The sequence below is a fragment of the Sinocyclocheilus rhinocerous genome, unplaced genomic scaffold (genome assembly GCF_001515625.1).
Source record: "Sinocyclocheilus rhinocerous isolate Xijiao unplaced genomic scaffold, SAMN03320098_v1.1 scaffold157, whole genome shotgun sequence".
Lineage (NCBI taxonomy): Eukaryota > Metazoa > Chordata > Actinopteri > Cypriniformes > Cyprinidae > Sinocyclocheilus > Sinocyclocheilus rhinocerous.
In genome coordinates, this window is record NW_015665038.1 from 1,014,833 (window position 1) to 1,033,079 (window position 18,247).

The 18,247-nt window shown below is 37.9% G+C and overlaps 2 protein-coding genes across 3 annotated transcripts in view; one reads left to right on the forward strand and one right to left on the reverse strand.

The window, feature by feature from the left end:
- Positions 1-4,151, forward strand: part of LOC107731062 (nucleus accumbens-associated protein 2-like) — a 5,074-nt gene extending 923 nt beyond the window's left edge. Inside the window, exons 2-7 of one of the 2 annotated variants that reach the window (XM_016542047.1) lie at positions 259-1,103; positions 1,200-1,376; positions 1,508-1,613; positions 1,842-1,939; positions 2,226-2,752; positions 3,779-4,151. In XM_016542047.1, the coding sequence (XP_016397533.1) occupies positions 308-1,103; positions 1,200-1,376; positions 1,508-1,613; positions 1,842-1,939; positions 2,226-2,752; positions 3,779-3,820 (1,746 nt within the window). In that variant the 5' untranslated portion in view covers positions 259-307 and the 3' untranslated portion in view covers positions 3,821-4,151. Of the gene's footprint in view, positions 1-258; positions 1,377-1,507; positions 1,614-1,841; positions 1,940-2,225; positions 2,992-3,778 lie in introns of those variants that run through there. The other variant, XM_016542046.1, reaches the window with a different exon arrangement.
- Positions 4,152-13,823: 9,672 nt separating this feature from the next.
- LOC107731022 (protein FAM78B-like) lies at positions 13,824-17,231 on the reverse strand. Its single transcript, XM_016541991.1, has 2 exons — positions 16,250-17,231; positions 13,824-14,544 (listed from the first exon to the last, which is right to left on the reverse strand). Exons 1-2 carry the CDS (start codon positions 16,507-16,509, stop codon positions 13,986-13,988), a joined length of 819 nt encoding a protein of 272 aa, XP_016397477.1. The 5' UTR covers positions 16,510-17,231; the 3' UTR covers positions 13,824-13,985.
- Positions 17,232-18,247: the final 1,016 nt, after the last annotated feature.

Here is an 18,247-nt window from a genome sequence, read left to right on the forward strand (position 1 = left end):
TGGGTGTGTTTGTCGGTCACTTTTCAGCTTCTTTTGAATACTCCAGGCAAGCTTATGCTGAGTTGCCAAACATGCAGACTCTAGTAATGTTGGGGTGAAGAGAGCTGTTTACCAAGGGAGTTGCTGTGCAGCATTTCTGTCGCATTTTTCTGCTGTGTCTGCACCAGATAAACATTGTGTGAATTTTGAATCTAGTCATTTTCTGTTTGTTACCTCATCAAGCCGGTCCACCTTCATTTTGACTTTCTGCTGTCTTAGATGTCTGGTGAGAACATCCTGTCTTCTCCAGAGATCTGAAACGGGCATTATGTCTCAGCTCTTGCACATGGAGATTCCAAACTTTGGCAGCACTGTTCTGGACAGCCTGAATGAACAGCGGCTGCTGGGCCAGCACTGCGATGTGGCCATCATGGTCAACGGACAGGCCTTCAAGGCCCACCGCGCTGTTTTGGCGGCCAGCAGCCTCTACTTCCGTGATCTGTTCAGCGGTAGTGCCCAGACGCTCTTTGAGCTGCCCTCGTCTGTGGCCCCATCCTGCTTCCAGCAGATTCTGTCATTCTGCTACACGGGCCGGATGACGGTGAGTGCCAGCGATCAGCTGATGGTCATGTACACCGCAGGCTACCTTCAGATCCAGAACATCATAGAGCGAGGAATGGACCTCATGTTCAAGGCCAGCGCTCCATACTGTGACTCGCAGACATCTGCCACAGACGATCCCTCGAGCCCAAACAACAACAACTCCTCCCTGTTGCTAGGCGACCAACCCACAACTGTCTGCAAGATCAAGGAAGAGAAGCTGGAGACCCTGGTGTGTGCTCAGAATGGGGAGCTAAAGTACTCTGAGGAGGACAGGAGACCTAGGGGCAGATCTTCAAGGAATGGCACTCTTTTTTACACAAGTGGAGGCGTAAACGGGGTCATACCTGTGATGCATGCTTACGAGCTCTCGACCCGAGATCATGCCAGTCCTGGTGCCTCTAGCCTCCCGACCACAGACAGCCCAACTTCACACCAAAATGAGGAGGAGGATTTTGAAGACGACTCATACGAGAGCCTGACAAATGGGAAGATCTTTGGGGGCTCGTCCGGGATCTTTGGCAGTAAATGTCTTTTAGTGGACTTCTCTTTTCCTCCATTGCAGCTCAAAACACTACGGATTGATCCCTTTGAGTGTGATCTGTTTTGTCTCTTCCCAGTGAAAGAGAAGATGGAGGTGTCCTCCCTGCCTCTGTCCTTGGAGAACCGTTTCTGTGTGCTGTTAGGAGGAGACAGAGAGGCTCTGCCTGCCGGACTCATCAGCCAAATCGGCTACCGTTGCCACCCTGCTCTCTACACAGAGGGCGACCCTGGAGAGAGACTGGAGCTGATTGCAGGTGAGGCCTGAATAATAGCAGCCTGTCTGAAACTCCATGTCCATCTGAATTATTTATCAGTTCAGACTGAGTCATTTGAGTCACTGATTCAGAGCTAAGGTCTCCTTGTTTCTCTGTTGGTGCTGTGGAAGGATCTGGTGTCTTCATGACTCGTGGGCAGCTGATGAACTGTCACCTCTGTGCTGGGGTCAAACACAAAGTCCTGCTGAGACGCCTCCTAGCTGCTTTTTTTGACAGGTCTAAAACATTACAGATTTGTAACAAGCATGCATGTGTTTCTATAGAATGTCTGAAATACTAAGAGCTCAGTTCTACAGTAAAAGTAGCCAAGCAGAGATGGCGTCAGTGTTCTAACATTCAAATGTTTCAGTATATTGTGTTTGATAACTATAAGGACTGCATGGTGTTTTGGAAAAATATTGTGTGTGTGCCCTCCAGTGGTTGACTATGGTATTTTGGCTGCAGGAACACACTGGCTGACAGCTGTGGGACTGGAATACGTTCCTCAAATTGTGATCCGAATCGCAAACCACTGGACAGTCGCATACTCAACACAGTGAAACGTGAGTGACCCTTTGCTATGCTGTTACAACAAGCAAAATGTACTCTATTTATGTTCCTGGTCTTAGTGGGCATGATTCCTTTGTTTACTTTTTTTTAAATTTGGCTTTAAAATCTTTCATTAAAACTTTCCTTGCCTCCAATTTCCACTTTTCATGATCCAATCAGTTCCACCTTACCAACTTTTCTCCTGTTTAATTTGGAAATATGTTACAATATGGACGTGAAATAGGTAACATTTTGACTTGAAGCATTAATATTCCTTTTTTCTCTCTGTTTTATCATTAGTCTACTGTCAGAACTTTGCCCCTAACTTCAAAGAAAGTGAGATGAATGTGATCGCCGCAGACATGTGCACCAATGCCCGGAGAGTTCGCAAGCGCTGGCTCCCCAAGATCAAGTCCATGCTTCCAGAGGCAATCGAGGTGTACAGGGGGACTGCGGTCCTGAGCCAGGTGGAAGGAGCTACCCAGCCAGGCAATGGCTTTCCCTTTGAGTCAGAGTTCAAACACCTGGCAGCGTCAAATCTGACTCTGGAGCAGCATCTCTATGGAGACTGCAGAGAGACACTGAGGAATGGCTCTCACTTCAATATGGAAGAGAGGTCCCAAAAAGGTAAAGAAGTCAAGACTGAGCCAAGCCGAGCCAAAGAGTCAGACAACCTGCAGGAAGTTGAAAAGCTTCCGGAAAGTCCCGAGAGGGCGGCCAGTGTGCTTGCCCTCAACCCTGCCAGCAAGAAAGGGGAAAAAGAGCGTGCAACCAGCAGCCCCATATCACAGAGAGAGGAACAGAACAGACAGAGACCACTAAAAGACGTTGAGTGACTTCCTCCATTTCATCATTTCATACTATTAAAAACTGGTCTGCAGCTTCTCACACCAAAAAGGATCAATATCAGAAGGCAAATCTCCCATGCCACTGAACATCACATTAAAGCTGCATGATCATGGGAACTGGACATATAACATTTTTTCCAGTATAGACTGAAAAACATCTGCATTAAATTTAGTTGTGATTACAAGTTTACCTATCCCTTGCAGAATCTACAATTTTTTTTTTTTAAATAAGAATGGATCATAATCTCATTTTAGTTACTTACCTTATGAAGCTATTTGAGAGATATTTACATTTATTCTACGAGACAAAATAATTACATTTAACTGATCCTTTTCAAAAGTTTACATACCCTTGGATTTTAATATCATATAATGCCTCCTCAAGCATCAGTGACTGTTTGTAGGTCTTTTGTAATAGTTGTGCATGAGTTTCTGGTTTGTCCTGAGTAGTGAAGCTGTTTTTGACAAAACCTCCAGGTCATGTAAGTTATTTGGTTTCCCAGCATGCTCTGCACATTTGAGTTCTTCCCTACAGTGGCTATATAATGCTGATATCCAGTTTTGCTGCTCTGGATAATTGAGGGACTCGTACAAAACTGTGATGCTTGAGGCAACTCACAATATTAATAATCAAAGGTATATAAACGTCTGATTAGGATTTTTGTGTAATTTATTTTTTCTTACGAAATGTATGCAAATATCTGTTTTGCAGCTTCTTCAGGGCAGTACTGAATTACAAAAAAAAACATTTTACAAAAAACACATTTTATGATCTTATTTAAAAAAAAAAAAAAACAATGTTTTACTGATTCCCCAAGGGGTATGCAAACATCTGAGCATGACTTACTAAGAAATTGTAAGGATCTTTAATGAAGCCACTTAGCATACGTAAATACCGGCAAATATACAAGTCCAGTATTAAGGCAATCTGCAGTCTGTTTTTTTATGAATGCATGTGATGCATAAGCTCTGGCATTTCTGACTAAATACTTTTGCCAATTACAGAAACAAATGGATCATGGACTTCTGCATGGCAAAAACAAGTGAAGGACAAAGGCTCTCCTTAATTTAACACAACTTACATGCTTCAGAAATCAACTATACTGCTTTGACTCCAGCAGGACAGTGGGGTTGCTATGTACAAAGCTGACTGTGGGACTGCAGCGTTCAGTACAGTATGGGAAGCTGAACAGACAACAACAGTTCTCTAGAGAGCAGCCTGGACTCTCAGTTTTTCCCTCTCAAGCTTTTTAATCCTACTCTTGTTCTCAAGCTGCTGTATAGTAAATGCTTGCCGTTTTTTTTGCATATCAGCTGGTCTGGACATTTGAAACGTGATTGTATGATTGTTTTTGGAAGCGAAATAAAGGAAAGGATTATTTTGAGGGATAATTAGGTTATGCCTATTATTGTTTGTTAAAAAGGACTTTTGCTTGATTACAATGAAATTGATTTAACATGGCTGGAACGAGAAAACATTAGCACAGTTTTACTTGAACGCAGAAAATACAATACATGTGAAATGTCTCAATAAGGTCTAGATCAGGGATGGACAACTTTGGTTCTGGAGGGCCACTGTCCTGCATAGTTTAGCTCCAACCCTAATCAAACACACCTGCCTGTAGCTTTCTAGTGATCTTAAGCAGAGATTGTCTTACTATTTGGAGATGAGAGGGTCTGTATTACTTACTATTGGAGAAAGCATAACGGTCAACTTGGATTACGTTTGCCTTAATAACCAATCACATTTCAGCCTTGACGTCATTGAATTTCAATATAATCCTGAATATTTCTTCTATGAGTCACCGGCTCTCTAAAATTAAATTATAGCAAAATGTCATTTGCGCTGATCAACCTGGATTACAAGTTTAGCTACCTGCTGTCTTGCTGCTTAGAGTGTGTGACTGAAATCTAACCTGAGGACTTCCAGTGGTGCCAGCAGGGCACTTGCTGTGGCAGCTGCAGCTGAATTCTTCATCTGAGCCAGGAGGATATTTATAGCCCAGGAGACCCGCAACAGCACATCCGCGCCAGCATGGCTGCATAGTAGTACGACTGAAAGAGCACATCTCTCAATATTAAAGATGTTGATGTTGTGGGTCAGTTGCGGGTCCGTTTGACTTCTTATAGCCTGCTTTCACTGTCACGGTCACCACACAGACTAAATCACAAACAACAAATCATGAAAATGTTAAAGATTACAAAAGGGGTTACATTTGAATATTTACACACATCCACATACAGATTTATTTGAATTCTTTCCCAAATTGAACTGCTACTCTAAAATATGAGGCATACAGCTCTATGCGGGGGCGCCGCTAGCAATTTTGGGCCCTATGAAAGAATATGAAGTTGGGCCCCCTACCGCACCAAACATACACTATATTGCCCAAAGTATTGGGATGTGACTGAAATCTAACCTGAGGACTTCCAGTGGTGCCAGCAGGGCACTTGCTGTGGCAGCTGCAGCTGAATTCTTCATCTGAGCCAGGAGGATATTTATAGCCCAGGAGACCCGCAACAGCACATCCGCGCCAGCATGGCTGCATAGTAGTACGACTGAAAGAGCACATCTCTCAATATTAAAGATGTTGATGTTGTGGGTCAGTTGCGGGTCCGTTTGACTTCTTATAGCCTGCTTTCACTGTCACGGTCACCACACAGACTAAATCACAAACAACAAATTGTGTCTTTTGAGCTGTGATTTGTCATGTATGGTCAATTTACCAAATAATACCTATGCTGGATCTTAAATGTTGACAGCACAGAAGGGTACACTGGTATCTCTACTACTAAAAGTTTTTCTAACCCAGATTGTGGGCTGATATTGTCTGTTGCATGAATACATTTTTTACTTTTGAGAATTAATATCCAATTTCTGTACAATGTGGGTCAGATAGACATTTATGGGTATGTGCATAGGAAAAGTTCACAAAAAAAAAAATGTGTAAAAGGTCAATTTTACTTACTCAATCCAAAAACATTTATTTCTTTTGTGGGAAAAAATTTGAATTTTTAAATATCCTGGTTAAGAGGGTTGCCAAATCTGTGTAACAAAACACAGCCCAATGAGCAATTAAACTAGCCCAGAAACTAGCCTAAATAGCAACACTTCAAATATGCCATGCACTCTTATAGCTAAAATATATATTTTACTGTCACTGTTATACCTGAAAATCACTGTATAGTAGTAATCATAAACAGACTGTTTTCATAAATAAATAACATCTTGGGGGAGGTAGTAATCCTTTATGTTTTAACTATTTGAAAATGAATATTTACAGTTCACAATATAAAATTAGCATTTCAAGATATCAGTCGACAGAAAATGCTTCCATAGATAACATGATATTTTTTTATACTAGCAATAATTGTGGAGAGACCTGCCAATATGTTACCATGTAAATGAAAACAGCTGCACACAGGTTCCTTCTCAATGCCGCTCCCTCACAAAATTCTCCTCACTCTTTCTCATCATCTAGCACAGTTTTATTATTGTTACAATATGAATATGGTAGAGTAAAATATTTTAATACAAGCATTTCTGTCAAATATAATTTATGCAATGTGTCAAACCTTTAACCACAGACTTGGAAACCTTGACTGTAAAGCTGTAAAATGAAATAAATATATAAATAAATATTCCAAGTATTCCAAAGCTATACAATAGTTTTGTGTGAGGATAAGACCAAAAGTTTGAGGTGAACCACTCCTTTAATATACCATATAATGTTAACAAAGACAATCTCCAGATCAACCAAAAAACTGTTAATAAAAACCATAAAAAGTTACAAGCGTATACTAACTTTTACCTGTTGGGAGAACACCAACTCGTCTTTTAGCAGGCCATTTCCCTGAAGTAATCCCCAGTCCATCCTTAAATCCCAGCTCACTGTAACTAGAACACCTGTACAGGTAGCCATGGCCCATATATACAGGCAGTGTTGGGGAGTAACTAGTTACATGTAACGGCATTACGTAATTTAATTACAAAAGAAATGTAACCGTAATCAGTTACAGTTACTAAGAAAAAATGTGTAATTAAATTACAGTTACTCATGAAAATGTTAAAGATTACAAAAGGGGTTACATTTGAATATTTACACACATCCACATACAGATTTATTTGAATTCTTTCCCAAATTGAACTGCTACTCTAAAATATGAGGCATACAGCTCTATGCGGGGGCGCCGCTAGCAATTTTGGGCCCTATGAAAGAATATGAAGTTGGGCCCCCTACCGCACCAAACATACACTATATTGCCCAAAGTATTGGGAAAACTAAAAAAAACTCATCGCCAAACACCAATGACTTGTACATATGCGTACAATCATTTTAGACACTTCCAAAACTGTGGCAACAAAGATGGAAATACAATTTTTAAATACATGAATTATGTTTCCATCTTTGATGCCACAGTTTTGGAAGTGCCTTTTTCTGTTTTTAAGAAGGGGGTGTCCCAATACATCTGTCCATATGTATGTATGTACAAGTCACAGGTGTTTGGTGATGAATTTTTGGCTCAAGGTCTTCATTTAAAGTCATGCCAGAGGTGTTCAGCTGGGATTAGGACTTGGCTTTCTGCAGACCAGTCAAGTTCTTCCACACTGACTGAATCAATTAATTTGTTTTCGGATTTGTCGCTGTGTTTTCTGATTTGTTAATTTGTTTTCGGATTTGTCGCTGTGTTTTCTGATTTGTTAATTTGTTTTCGGATTTGTCGTTGTGTTTTCTGACTTGTTATTTTGTTTTTTAGACTTGCATTTGCGTTTGTAATTTGTTATTTTGTTTTCAGAATTGTGATTTGCTTTGCACTTCTCGGCCACCGTAGGAATGCACAAAAAACAAACAAAAGAAAAAAATAGACAGAGTAAATAAAAAAATGAAAAGTCGGATCTTAATGCCCTGCATTAATCATTTCTTAGTCATATCTTACAATTTGTGACCATGAGCCAGCAACGAGCCCGAGTGTGAAATATGGAGAAGGGGTTTAGTAGCAGAAACAGGAGGAAGCTGTGAAAAAGTGGTGGGTGAAGATGCTGTGTGTGCACCAGCACACAGTCAGACCTCCAGCCATCTGCATTACACATATGAGGCCTCAGCATAGTCATCACAATATTAATAAACACGCTCAAATATGTGATATCACTATTCCTCACCTCAAAAATATGGTAGTATGAGAGGTGATCTCTGGGATCCAGTCCAACGATAAGCGTGTGATGTATTGTTGATTTATTAAAGCAGTGCAGGTTCAGTCCGATCAGGAACAGAAATTCAATCAGCAGGAAACTTCCCTTGTAAAGCTGCAGCTGAGGCTTCATGAGCTCCAGGTCTGTTTCATTTAGCACTTTCAAGACAATTGGATATGTTACCTACTTAGAACATAACCACTAACAAATAGATACAGAGGGATGTGACGTACATACCATTCTATCATAATTATATTTTTCCATGCATAGTATATGGGTTATTAAGAGGGAGTAGCCAACCTGATAAATATTATATGCCACTGTTATAATTTGTTTACAGTTGCCTAAGGAGAAATGGAGGAAATGAAAGACTTTACTAACCCCTGAAAGCTATAGTGGTAAGTAAAGCCAATCCGAAACATTATCCACACTTTGACTTTCTTTGCACAGAATAAAGAAGATTATAATGTAGCTTCAAATATGAAGTGAATAAATAAATGTATCTTTTTCCATAAAATTCTGATAACACTGGCTTCAGTGGTCATATAGGACTTCAACATCATGATGGATGATGTAGATTATTTTATGCCTCTGTAAATTAATTCTGCATTAACTAGTATTAAGCCTAAGTTTTAAAAAGCATGGGAAAGTACAATAAAGGCAAGTGATTAATATCCAGACAATACAAGTTTGTAAAACATGCTAAATAATAATTAAATATTATCAAATTATCTGATTTAAGATAAGAGAACTTTAGTGCATTTTAATACTTTTTTACTATAGCATATTTTATTTTTGAATGTGTTTTGTTTGTGTTACAGTACAGTAAAAAACTAAAAATATTTATCTTTTGTTTGAGCAACAATACAACCTGTAAAGCCAATTCTTTAATTTTTAATGTCTGCTTTTCAAAAAAGAGTTTAGTCTATTTAACTGGTGAACATGATTCTGTACTGTTTCAGAGCCACTAGTTACACTCAGGAGGATTTCACAGGTGAGGCCATTTGTTCTTACTGGTGTTTTGTCCATTGGTGGGATTTCAAGTCTTTTCATTGCTCTCAGTTTGTCACCTTCTTCCAGCTGAATCATGAACGTCTGTAGAATCAAATTCAGTTATTTATCCAGGGACTGGATGTCTTGTGATGAACAAAGTGAACTAAAGGAATGGTTACAATGCTACATTCTCACCTCCAGTTTAGACATGAGATATTCACATTTGCCTCTGTCCGTCTTGAGCAGAGATGTGTCAAGCCTCTCATTTCTCCATTTTAGGCCATGTTCACAACCAAGGTTATTATAGTTTTGAATTTTTAAATTCGTTTTATTTTAATATCGTTTTCAAATTTGCTATAAAATTCAGTTTAGTTTTTATTCGTTTCATCAATATTTTTGTTAGTTTTAATTTAGTTTTTATTTTGTGAACACATTTTTATTTAGTTTTTATATAGTTTAGTTTCAGTTTTAATTAAAGTTTAACAGATCACTTCCAGAGCGCATGCAGGCCAAAGAAAGACTTGGATTAGAAAGCATAATTTAACTTTAGTGAGGCAAACATGTAGCGACACAAAATTAACAAATGCTGAGATTGATTAGATAGTAAAAGTATACAAATATACGCCAAAGAAAGCAGGCAAGCCTTTTTACTAAATGAATCTACACAAGTTGCGCTTAATGTCATGTCCAATGATGTGTGTTGAGATATTTAGTATGAAAATAAATGTAGCCTGATTTGGTTATATGTCTTTTCTTATTTAACCATAATCATACCGTTCTCATCTTTTTTTCTGTTAATTAGGCCTATCATGTCCTGCATGTCTGTTTTTCGTCAAAGCACCAACTTAGAATGCCTAATGTTGGTTTGATTGCTTGTGTTACATGATAAAATAAATAATCTTGCTTACCTAATAGATTTAATGCGAGTGATTGCTGAAAATTCAGCTTTGCCATCACAGAAATAAATTACATTTTAAAACACATATTAAAATGGTAAAGTTATTTGTCAACAAATAAATGCAGAGATTTATATGTTAAAAAAGAGCACCTGGTATTTCTGCAGAAAGGCCAAGCTCAGGTGTAGTTCACCAACTGCCATTTGGATTAGTTTTAGATTGGTGCTTCTTCTTTTGGTAGGTGGGAAAACACAGACGACACGATTATCTCCTTGAACTTTGGATCCAGAAACTTCCTGAGCTACGATCCCAAAAGTTGCCAATCTGTTGTGAGCTTCTGATAGTTTCTCTACAAAAAAGAAACAGGCAGTAGTGTGAATATTCATGCACATGTATTGTAAATGATCCACACAGTACATTAGAGTTGTACCTGAATAGAAGAGGTTCACCTTGTTCAGCTCTTCCTCACAGCTTTTGAGGAACTCCTCTGTCATAGACCTTTGACTGTTTCCTATAAAGTGTTTCATTATTACTGATGGATGAATGAAAATAATGGTATTCACTTACTCCCTGCATACAGCCATTCACATTTCAATCCTTTCCCTTATTAAGCATTCAACTTTGCAAAGTTATCAATGATTAATTTGACCTGCTTCACCTTCGATATTGTGAGGATACCTGCCATAGAAAGTCGAAATCTAAATCATGCATTTAATTTCAAAGGGAATAATTTATGAGATTATACTGCTGCATATGACAGTCATAAATATGCCTTGGCAGCATTCATTTTTTAACTCCTTTTAACAGCTTAAGAATCATGCAAATACACAAATGGCCAAGAATTATTATTTTAATAGTGGAATACTGTCACATAACTAAAATTAAACGGTGAAAACGACCCAACATGCGTATGCTCTTACCATAACAAATGAGGTTTAGCCTATCTTCCTTGTTCAGCAGAGATTTCAGGGTCTGAAAAACAACATGCTGTCCTTTAGTTGGTTAAGTAATCATGTCAAGTTGCATATAACTATAAGCGTCTATAAAAGCCTGAAAGGTTAAAAGGGTAAAGAATGAATCCAAAAACAAGAACTCAAACTCACCTCATAGCTTATATATTGCTTTTTCCATTCAGGAATCATTTGTAAAGCTGGTTGGTCAGAAAATGTCATTTGGACTACCTGCTCACCAGCACTGAGTGTTCTCAAGTGTTTCTCAGGTGTGTGTGTGTGTCTCATAACAATAGAAAGTATGAGACGTGGAGGGAGGGGCAGTCACAGTGCAAGAACACAAAGAATCACTAAACTCATGTATAATTCAGAGGGTAATCAAAGCAGTTAAGCACACTTCTAACACAGTTCTATATTATGATTGTTCGAAGCATCTTATTTGAAACATACATATGTCTTTGTTTTGTTTTGTGAACACTTGGGTTCAAAAACAAAAATTAAAACAGACAAGAAATGCCTGGGATCTAACCTGGCAATAAACCTGTTTTAGGATTTTGAAAAATGTATTACAAAAAATGATGAAGACTCTTTATACAGATGGTCAGATGTTTTTTTCCACTGAACCTCAAAATGCTCTTCGGATCATCTCAAATTATGCTGGATTTTACACATAATTAAGGAGTTCATGCAGCATCAGTGCTGCTGTTATTAAAGCAAAACATGCTCAAATTACGATTTGTAATTAACTGTAATTAAATTATTAAATGCATAGAATCATTTGCAACGTTGCGGTTTTAGACTTTCGGACCCAGCTGCATATGAATGTCCCATTGCAATCTATAATTATCAGAAAATGTACTGTAAAATAGTGAGGTAAGGCAATTTAATTTTTAAAGGCAGTAACTTGATAAATTGTTCTCATTCAAATGAAAACTTGATTTCTTACAGGTACAGGTGTCTTTTGTTGTTTCTGTAAGAAGCTATCAGTACATATTTATGCCTATAAATCTTGAGGGAAATTCTTAAAGTTGGCATGAAATTAAAAACCACCCTATCCATTTTCTACCTTTGTAAATTAAACAGTCAGATTTCTAGTCCACCAGTGTTGGGCAAGTTACTCTGAAAATGTAATCAAATGACTGATTACTGATTACTCCTTTTAAAAGTAACCTAATCACGTTACTGTTCTGATTACTTTATTTATTAGTAATTAGTTACATTACTAGTTACGTTACTTTTTTCTCCATTAAATTTATGAAATCCCAGCATACACGCTCCCGATAAATATTTGTTATTAAAGCATCAACATTCACAGAACACTGTTATTTTTAACTAAAGCAAGCAGCTGCTGCGTGCATGGGTTGGCATGGCAGAAATCGCTGCATTTAAAATCTCTAAAAGACATCTCAGTTCATCGCAATCTCACAAATCTCTGTTATAACACAATAAATAAAATCATTTTATTCTTCCGCATCCCGACCCGCACACACACGAGCGTCTACACGCCCGCACCAGCACTCGCCCATCTTTTCCCGCGCTGCACTCTGTTGCGTCGGGTCTCGCGTGAGCAGGTCTCTAATCCACTGGCACTTGACTCCACAGTGCGTGAGCTACATCTTTTTTTACAATCTCTAGATTATAAAACACTGCATTCTGTCAGCAATGTAACGCGGCAGTAACGTATAGAGACTTCGGCTTGTAACTATACTCTAATTACTATTTTGAAAATTATAACGCGTTAAATTACCCAGTTACTAAACAAAGTAATCAAATTACAGTAACGCGTTACTAAGTAATGCGTTACTGCCCAACGCTGCTAGTCACTGATTCATTGTTATTTACAGTAAAATTACTAAACAATGTGATAAATAAGGATGTCCAGGGAGACTGCAGATACAAGACTTTTGAGATTTAAATGAATTCATAGGCGTACAAAATAGGACAACTTGGAGTATTTTAGAATCAGGTCATGTGGTCCCTGTTGAGAGGACGCTCTCAAACAAAGAACAAAGTTTGTGTGATTCAGATACAATTATTGGTCATAGTAATCAAATAAATCTGTTCAAATGCTGTTGTGAAGCAATTTTACTTGTATGATAATTTTAGATCTTATTTAAACTGACAAAGTCAGTATTAAGCTGTCTGCTCTTTAGTGAAGCTTTGATTTTCAAAATTGTGATAACAACACTCAAAAAAACACAGGAAAGTGTATTTATTTTTACACACTGATTTTATTGTAGAGTTTCCACCTTATCTTCCACCTAAAGGTTCTCCATGTCTAAAAAAAGAGATGAAGTACCTGAAACACAACTTGTGCACCTGAAAAGCTGCCTCTTAAAACATGAGAAGACAACTAAATTATTCACAGTTCTAGACCAGGGAACATCCTGTAAGATGCCACGGACACAAGTGTCGTTTGCAAACGTGTTTCCTGTAACTGCACAAAATAAAAGGCAACATTTGTTTGTAAAACATTGGCCATGTAAAACATAGTAAAAATAAATATACCTCCATTATACATTTAATAATCAGCTCATACTGTGTGAACAAACGATTTCAGTTTAGTTTAGAATAATAGGTTTCATAAGGCCACATTTCAGTTCATAGTCAAGTATGCAAAGGCCACACAGTTTTGTCTTACAAATTACAAATATTCAAATATTAAAAATATTTAAAAACAAAACAGTACACAATATGATAAATGTGTGCCCTTAAAGGGACAGTCCATCCCAAAATGAAATTTCTGTCATCATTTATTTCCTCAAGTCATTCCAAACCTGAATGATTTTCTTTCTTCTGTGGAACACAAAGAAGATATTTTGAAGAATGTTGCTATCCAAATGATTTCAGGTTCAACTGACTTCATCCACAGTATGGATAAAAAAAAATACTTTGGAAGTCAATGGGACTCAAAACTGGGTGGTTACGAACATTCTTCAGAATATCTTCTTCTGTCCGCAGAAGAAAATCATACAGGTTTGGAATGACTTGAGGTTGAGTAAATGATGAGAGAATTTTAATTTTTAGGTGGACTATCCTTTCAAACAGCCTATCAACCATCAATAAATACACAAATAATACATTTGTTCTTTTAAAACTTTAAATCAGTAACCCTGTTGATCATTCTCATACTCACTCCATGCCATTCTTCATTTAACTGAGCATTATTGAATCATTTCAGTTCAAGCTGGAAGTAAATATCCTTCATTGGAACAATATTTTGGGGGTATGACCACAATGGGCTCCCCATTTCTAGGCTGCCACATTAGAACCTGGGCATCATTGGCATTAGGCTTAAGCAAGGCGTTTGTTGGGATAGGTTCATTTCTGACCAGGACTTGAGGCTGTTCCTGGATCAGTGGCTCCACAACTGTGGCTCTTTGACCCAGAGGCTTCATTGGATCCACTTTAATGCAGAGCTGCATCCTCCAGCGGATGGTTCGGAGTAGCACCATCTCAACTGTGGTTTCGTTCATGGCCACGAGCCATGTGGTGAAGCGTTGGTCCCTCTGGATGGAGCTCAGGAGAGGGGGACTGCTGGTGGTGCCCACTGGGACACTCCACGTCACACTTGGGCAGAAGTTGTCATTCATGCTGACGGTGAGTTTGGTGCTCTTCTTAGTGGGACCCACTATCGTGTACATCTCAGTGGTGCAGCCGTACCAGGGGTAATTCACACCATCTGAATCACTAATGGCCCGGATCTGCCCACATTTCAGCTCTGGGAGCTCCCAGCTGGATCTAAAGAGGAAAGATGAAACTTATTTCTCAGATGTTGTTATTATAATGAAGTGAGTTAATACACTCTTGCATCAGAGATGTACCCTAAATATTTACGCTAATTTCTGTTTTTCACCCAATTTATGGTATTTTTTATATTTGGAGAAATTTAGCATGACATCATTTGCTCTCCTATGGATCCTCTGCAGTGAATGGGTGCCATCATAATGACAGTTCAAACAGCTGATAAAAGCACCACAATAATCCACAAGTAATTCACACAACTCCAGTCCATCAATTAACATCTTGTAAAGGGAAAATCTGCATGTTTGTAATAATAATAATTTAAAAAATCAGCACATTTGTATTTCTATTCCACTGAGTCCTCTGTCTATAATATTGCTTTCTCCAGTGATGCTTTTATCAGCTGTATTCCGACGGCACCCATTCAAAGCAGAGGATCCATTGGAGAGCAAATGACGTAATGCTAAATTTCTCCAAATCTGTTCCGATGAAGAAACAAACTCATTTACATCTTGGATGGCCTGAGCGTGAGTAAATTTTCATTTTTGGGTGAACTATTCCTTTAACAGTAAAACAGTAAGAAATTTGTGTGTTAAAGTTTCAAATCAAGAAAGTTATAAGGACTAAATAAGATCTTCTTAATTAACAACCCTGTAATTTCCTAGAGAATGAATGTTAATGTCATCTAAAATGTGAATAGATAATCTTGGTAGAAATAAAGACTCAGCTAGTTTTCTCAGGACTGACGCTGGTAAAGGACAAGCCTTTTGTCCTGTTAGGGGTGTGTTCAACTTTTCTGCTTTTGAGGAAACAATCTCAGGAAATTGCACCATAAACATCACTAACATCCTGAAAATTTGTTTTACATAGTTCCTCAGCACCATCATGCCACCTAAACTACACAGAAGAAAGCAGCTGAGTTCGTTCAGTTCATTTTTACAATATTTAAATTGTATTTTACTGCCCTGTAAACCAAATGACAGACGGCAACTAGTGGGGTGAAAGATGGGAATGATTTTAATAGAGATAAACATATATATTTTTTTCATAACAGATATGCAGAACTGTGTTATTGTTTTATTTATTATTATTATTACTTTTATGCAAAATAGTTTTGCAGCTTACATAGGTGCAAATTTATTCTCATTTTTGTTTCGATTTTTAAGCTACACTTTTTTTCACTTGAGAATGAGTGCTTGTTAGTTATAAAGTTAATTTTTAAATAACAGTTAAGAGTTTTATCCAAACAAAACATTAAATAACGTATTTTACCAATGAATATTGTTGGGTGCAAATCTTTAGAGACCCATAATGTGTGCCATTTATGGGTTCACTTAAAAATAAAGGTTCCCAAAGAGGGTTTTGTAGCAATGCAATAGAAGGACCATTTTGAGTTCCACAAAGGAAGCTTTCTGTGAATTTTTCTTGTGAAGAATATTATAATAATATGAAGAACACTTTTTCACTATAAAGAAACTTTTGTGCAGTGGAAGGTTCCATTGATGCTAAAGGTTCTTCATGGAAACATAGATGCCAATAATAAACCTTTATTTTAAAAAGTGTTAATGGTAATCTGAGTATCAACCTCTAGATTCTCAGGGTCCATAGCAATTTCCACATGTTATTTTTAAAAAGGTAGGGGCTCAAAACAATAAAGTATTCAGTAGTTAGGCATGTCTATTCATACAATGAACACACTTACACTCCTTCATTCCCATATATATTGAAGAAATCCATTTGATTGCAAGCCTGGATCCAGCCAACGGTCCAGATGTCTTTGCAAAGCATGGGTGGCACCTGCACCTGAGCTGATGCCCTGAAGTAAGGCGTACTGTATCGCAGAACCACATTAGATGACTCATCGATGACAGTCGGACTAGGATCAATGGAGGCTTGCAGTTCCAGGACTGTGATGTTCTCATGAAAACTTGGCTTGAGTTTTACACTCTGTACACATCCCATGGTGGAGGCTCTTTAGACTGGCAGCACAAACACCCACCAGTATCCAAATGAAGCAGTAATATTCATGATGAGAGAAAAAGGGCCCAAATCTGTGGCCACAGTGCTATGACATGATTCCTGGCATGTCAGCATAATGAATCATTTCACATGTCTTGTAATCTCTTAATACAGCAATACATCCCAGGTCTTTCCCCTCCTTCAGTCAAGCTAAAATAACAATAACCTTACATATTCATTCTTATATTATATAGCTATATCGTGTTTGTTGCCTCAAAATATATGTCAGCTCATACGTCCCTTTGATTTAAAACCAGAAATGTCTAAGTAGCACCTGTTCGGTACCGTCCAATAGTGCGGCATTACGACCTGTTACGCTGCGCTCCAGTCAACAGTCTTATGCCGTTGAGACGCTCCATAATTCAAAAGGTCCCTCAGGATGACCAGAAGAACGAGCAACATTACTTCAAGCTTAAATCCATAGTCCCGTTACAGGTCGAGCCCCACGCTGCGTCTTCTGGCATAACTCGAGACCAAGATTTCTGGTGTCAAATCAAATATCGATGCTCTTAATTTCCGCGTCATATCTGAGAGATATAAAGAGCGTGACCAGTCGGGTTACTTTGTGTCGCCCTTGTCCTATTAATAGGGTAGTCAGGTTCCTCTGGTGTAATACAATACTTCAGCTGTTGGCTTTTTTTCTATTTTTTATCCAAGCGGCTTAGAATTAGACCTCCCTTCTTGGCGACGTTTTGCATCCTGGGTAGTGTAGTTTTGAGACGTTCAACAGTCATTTACTAGCAGTTTTCATGTTTACAATTTTCAGTTGAAAATATCACAAAAGCAACAATAAAACAGCAAATAAATGGGGTGAGGTATGCATGGTGCAAATAGAGTTTTTGGCATATTTGTTATAATGGCTTTTAACCTTATCAAAAAGGGCCTTTTTGTGTAGCCTAAGTGTAATTTTTATGATAGACACAGTTAAGTCACTGCATTGTTCGAGTGGCACTGTAATTTAAAGTTAAATGAACATTATTATAGAACATTTTTTGTTAGGCTACATGTTTTTTTCAGCTTATACTTTTTTTGTAAATAAATGAATAGCCTATTTTATTTATCATTTTCAAAGCGAATTATCTTATAGCGCAGCGCAGCTACAGTGCAATGAAAAAAATAAATAAAAAATCAATACAATAGTTGTAGGCAGGCCCGGACTGGCCATCGGGAGCACCGGGAGAATTAAATTCCCGGTGGCCTGGCGGCTGATTTGGCCCGCTGCCCTGTTTTTTTATTTATTTTATTTTAGTTATTATTATTAATATTTTATATTTACGCCTTCTCAATGTACCAAAGTGATAATTTCCGATTTTTTCATTCGATGAGCTAGAGCAGACAGCAACACAAAAATAATATGAGTAACGTGCTCACAGCCTAATAATTCAATAGTGTATTAGACTTTTTCAACAAATATATTGTACTAATTTTGACATTTAGGCACTTTAGAAATTGTGTGTTAATACACTACCAGTCAAAAGGTTTTGATCAGTAAGATTTTTAATGTTTTTAAAAGAAGTTTCTTCTGCTCACCAAGCCTTGATTTATTTGATCCAAAATACAGCAAAAACAGTAATATTGTGAAATATTTTTATTAAAATGTAATTTATTCCTGTGATGCAAAGCTGAATTTTTAGCATCATTACTCCAGTCTTCAGTGTCACATGATCTTCAGGATATCATT

Coding starts and splice junctions, on each gene's coding strand:
- LOC107731022 (XM_016541991.1), bottom strand. CDS start 16,509: ATGGGATGTGTACAGAGTGTAAAACTCAAGCCAAGTTTTCATGAGAAC. Junction 14,545..16,249: donor ATATATGGGAATGAAGGAGT/GTAAGTGTGTTC, acceptor TTTCCTCTTTAG/ATCCAGCTGGGAGCTCCCAG.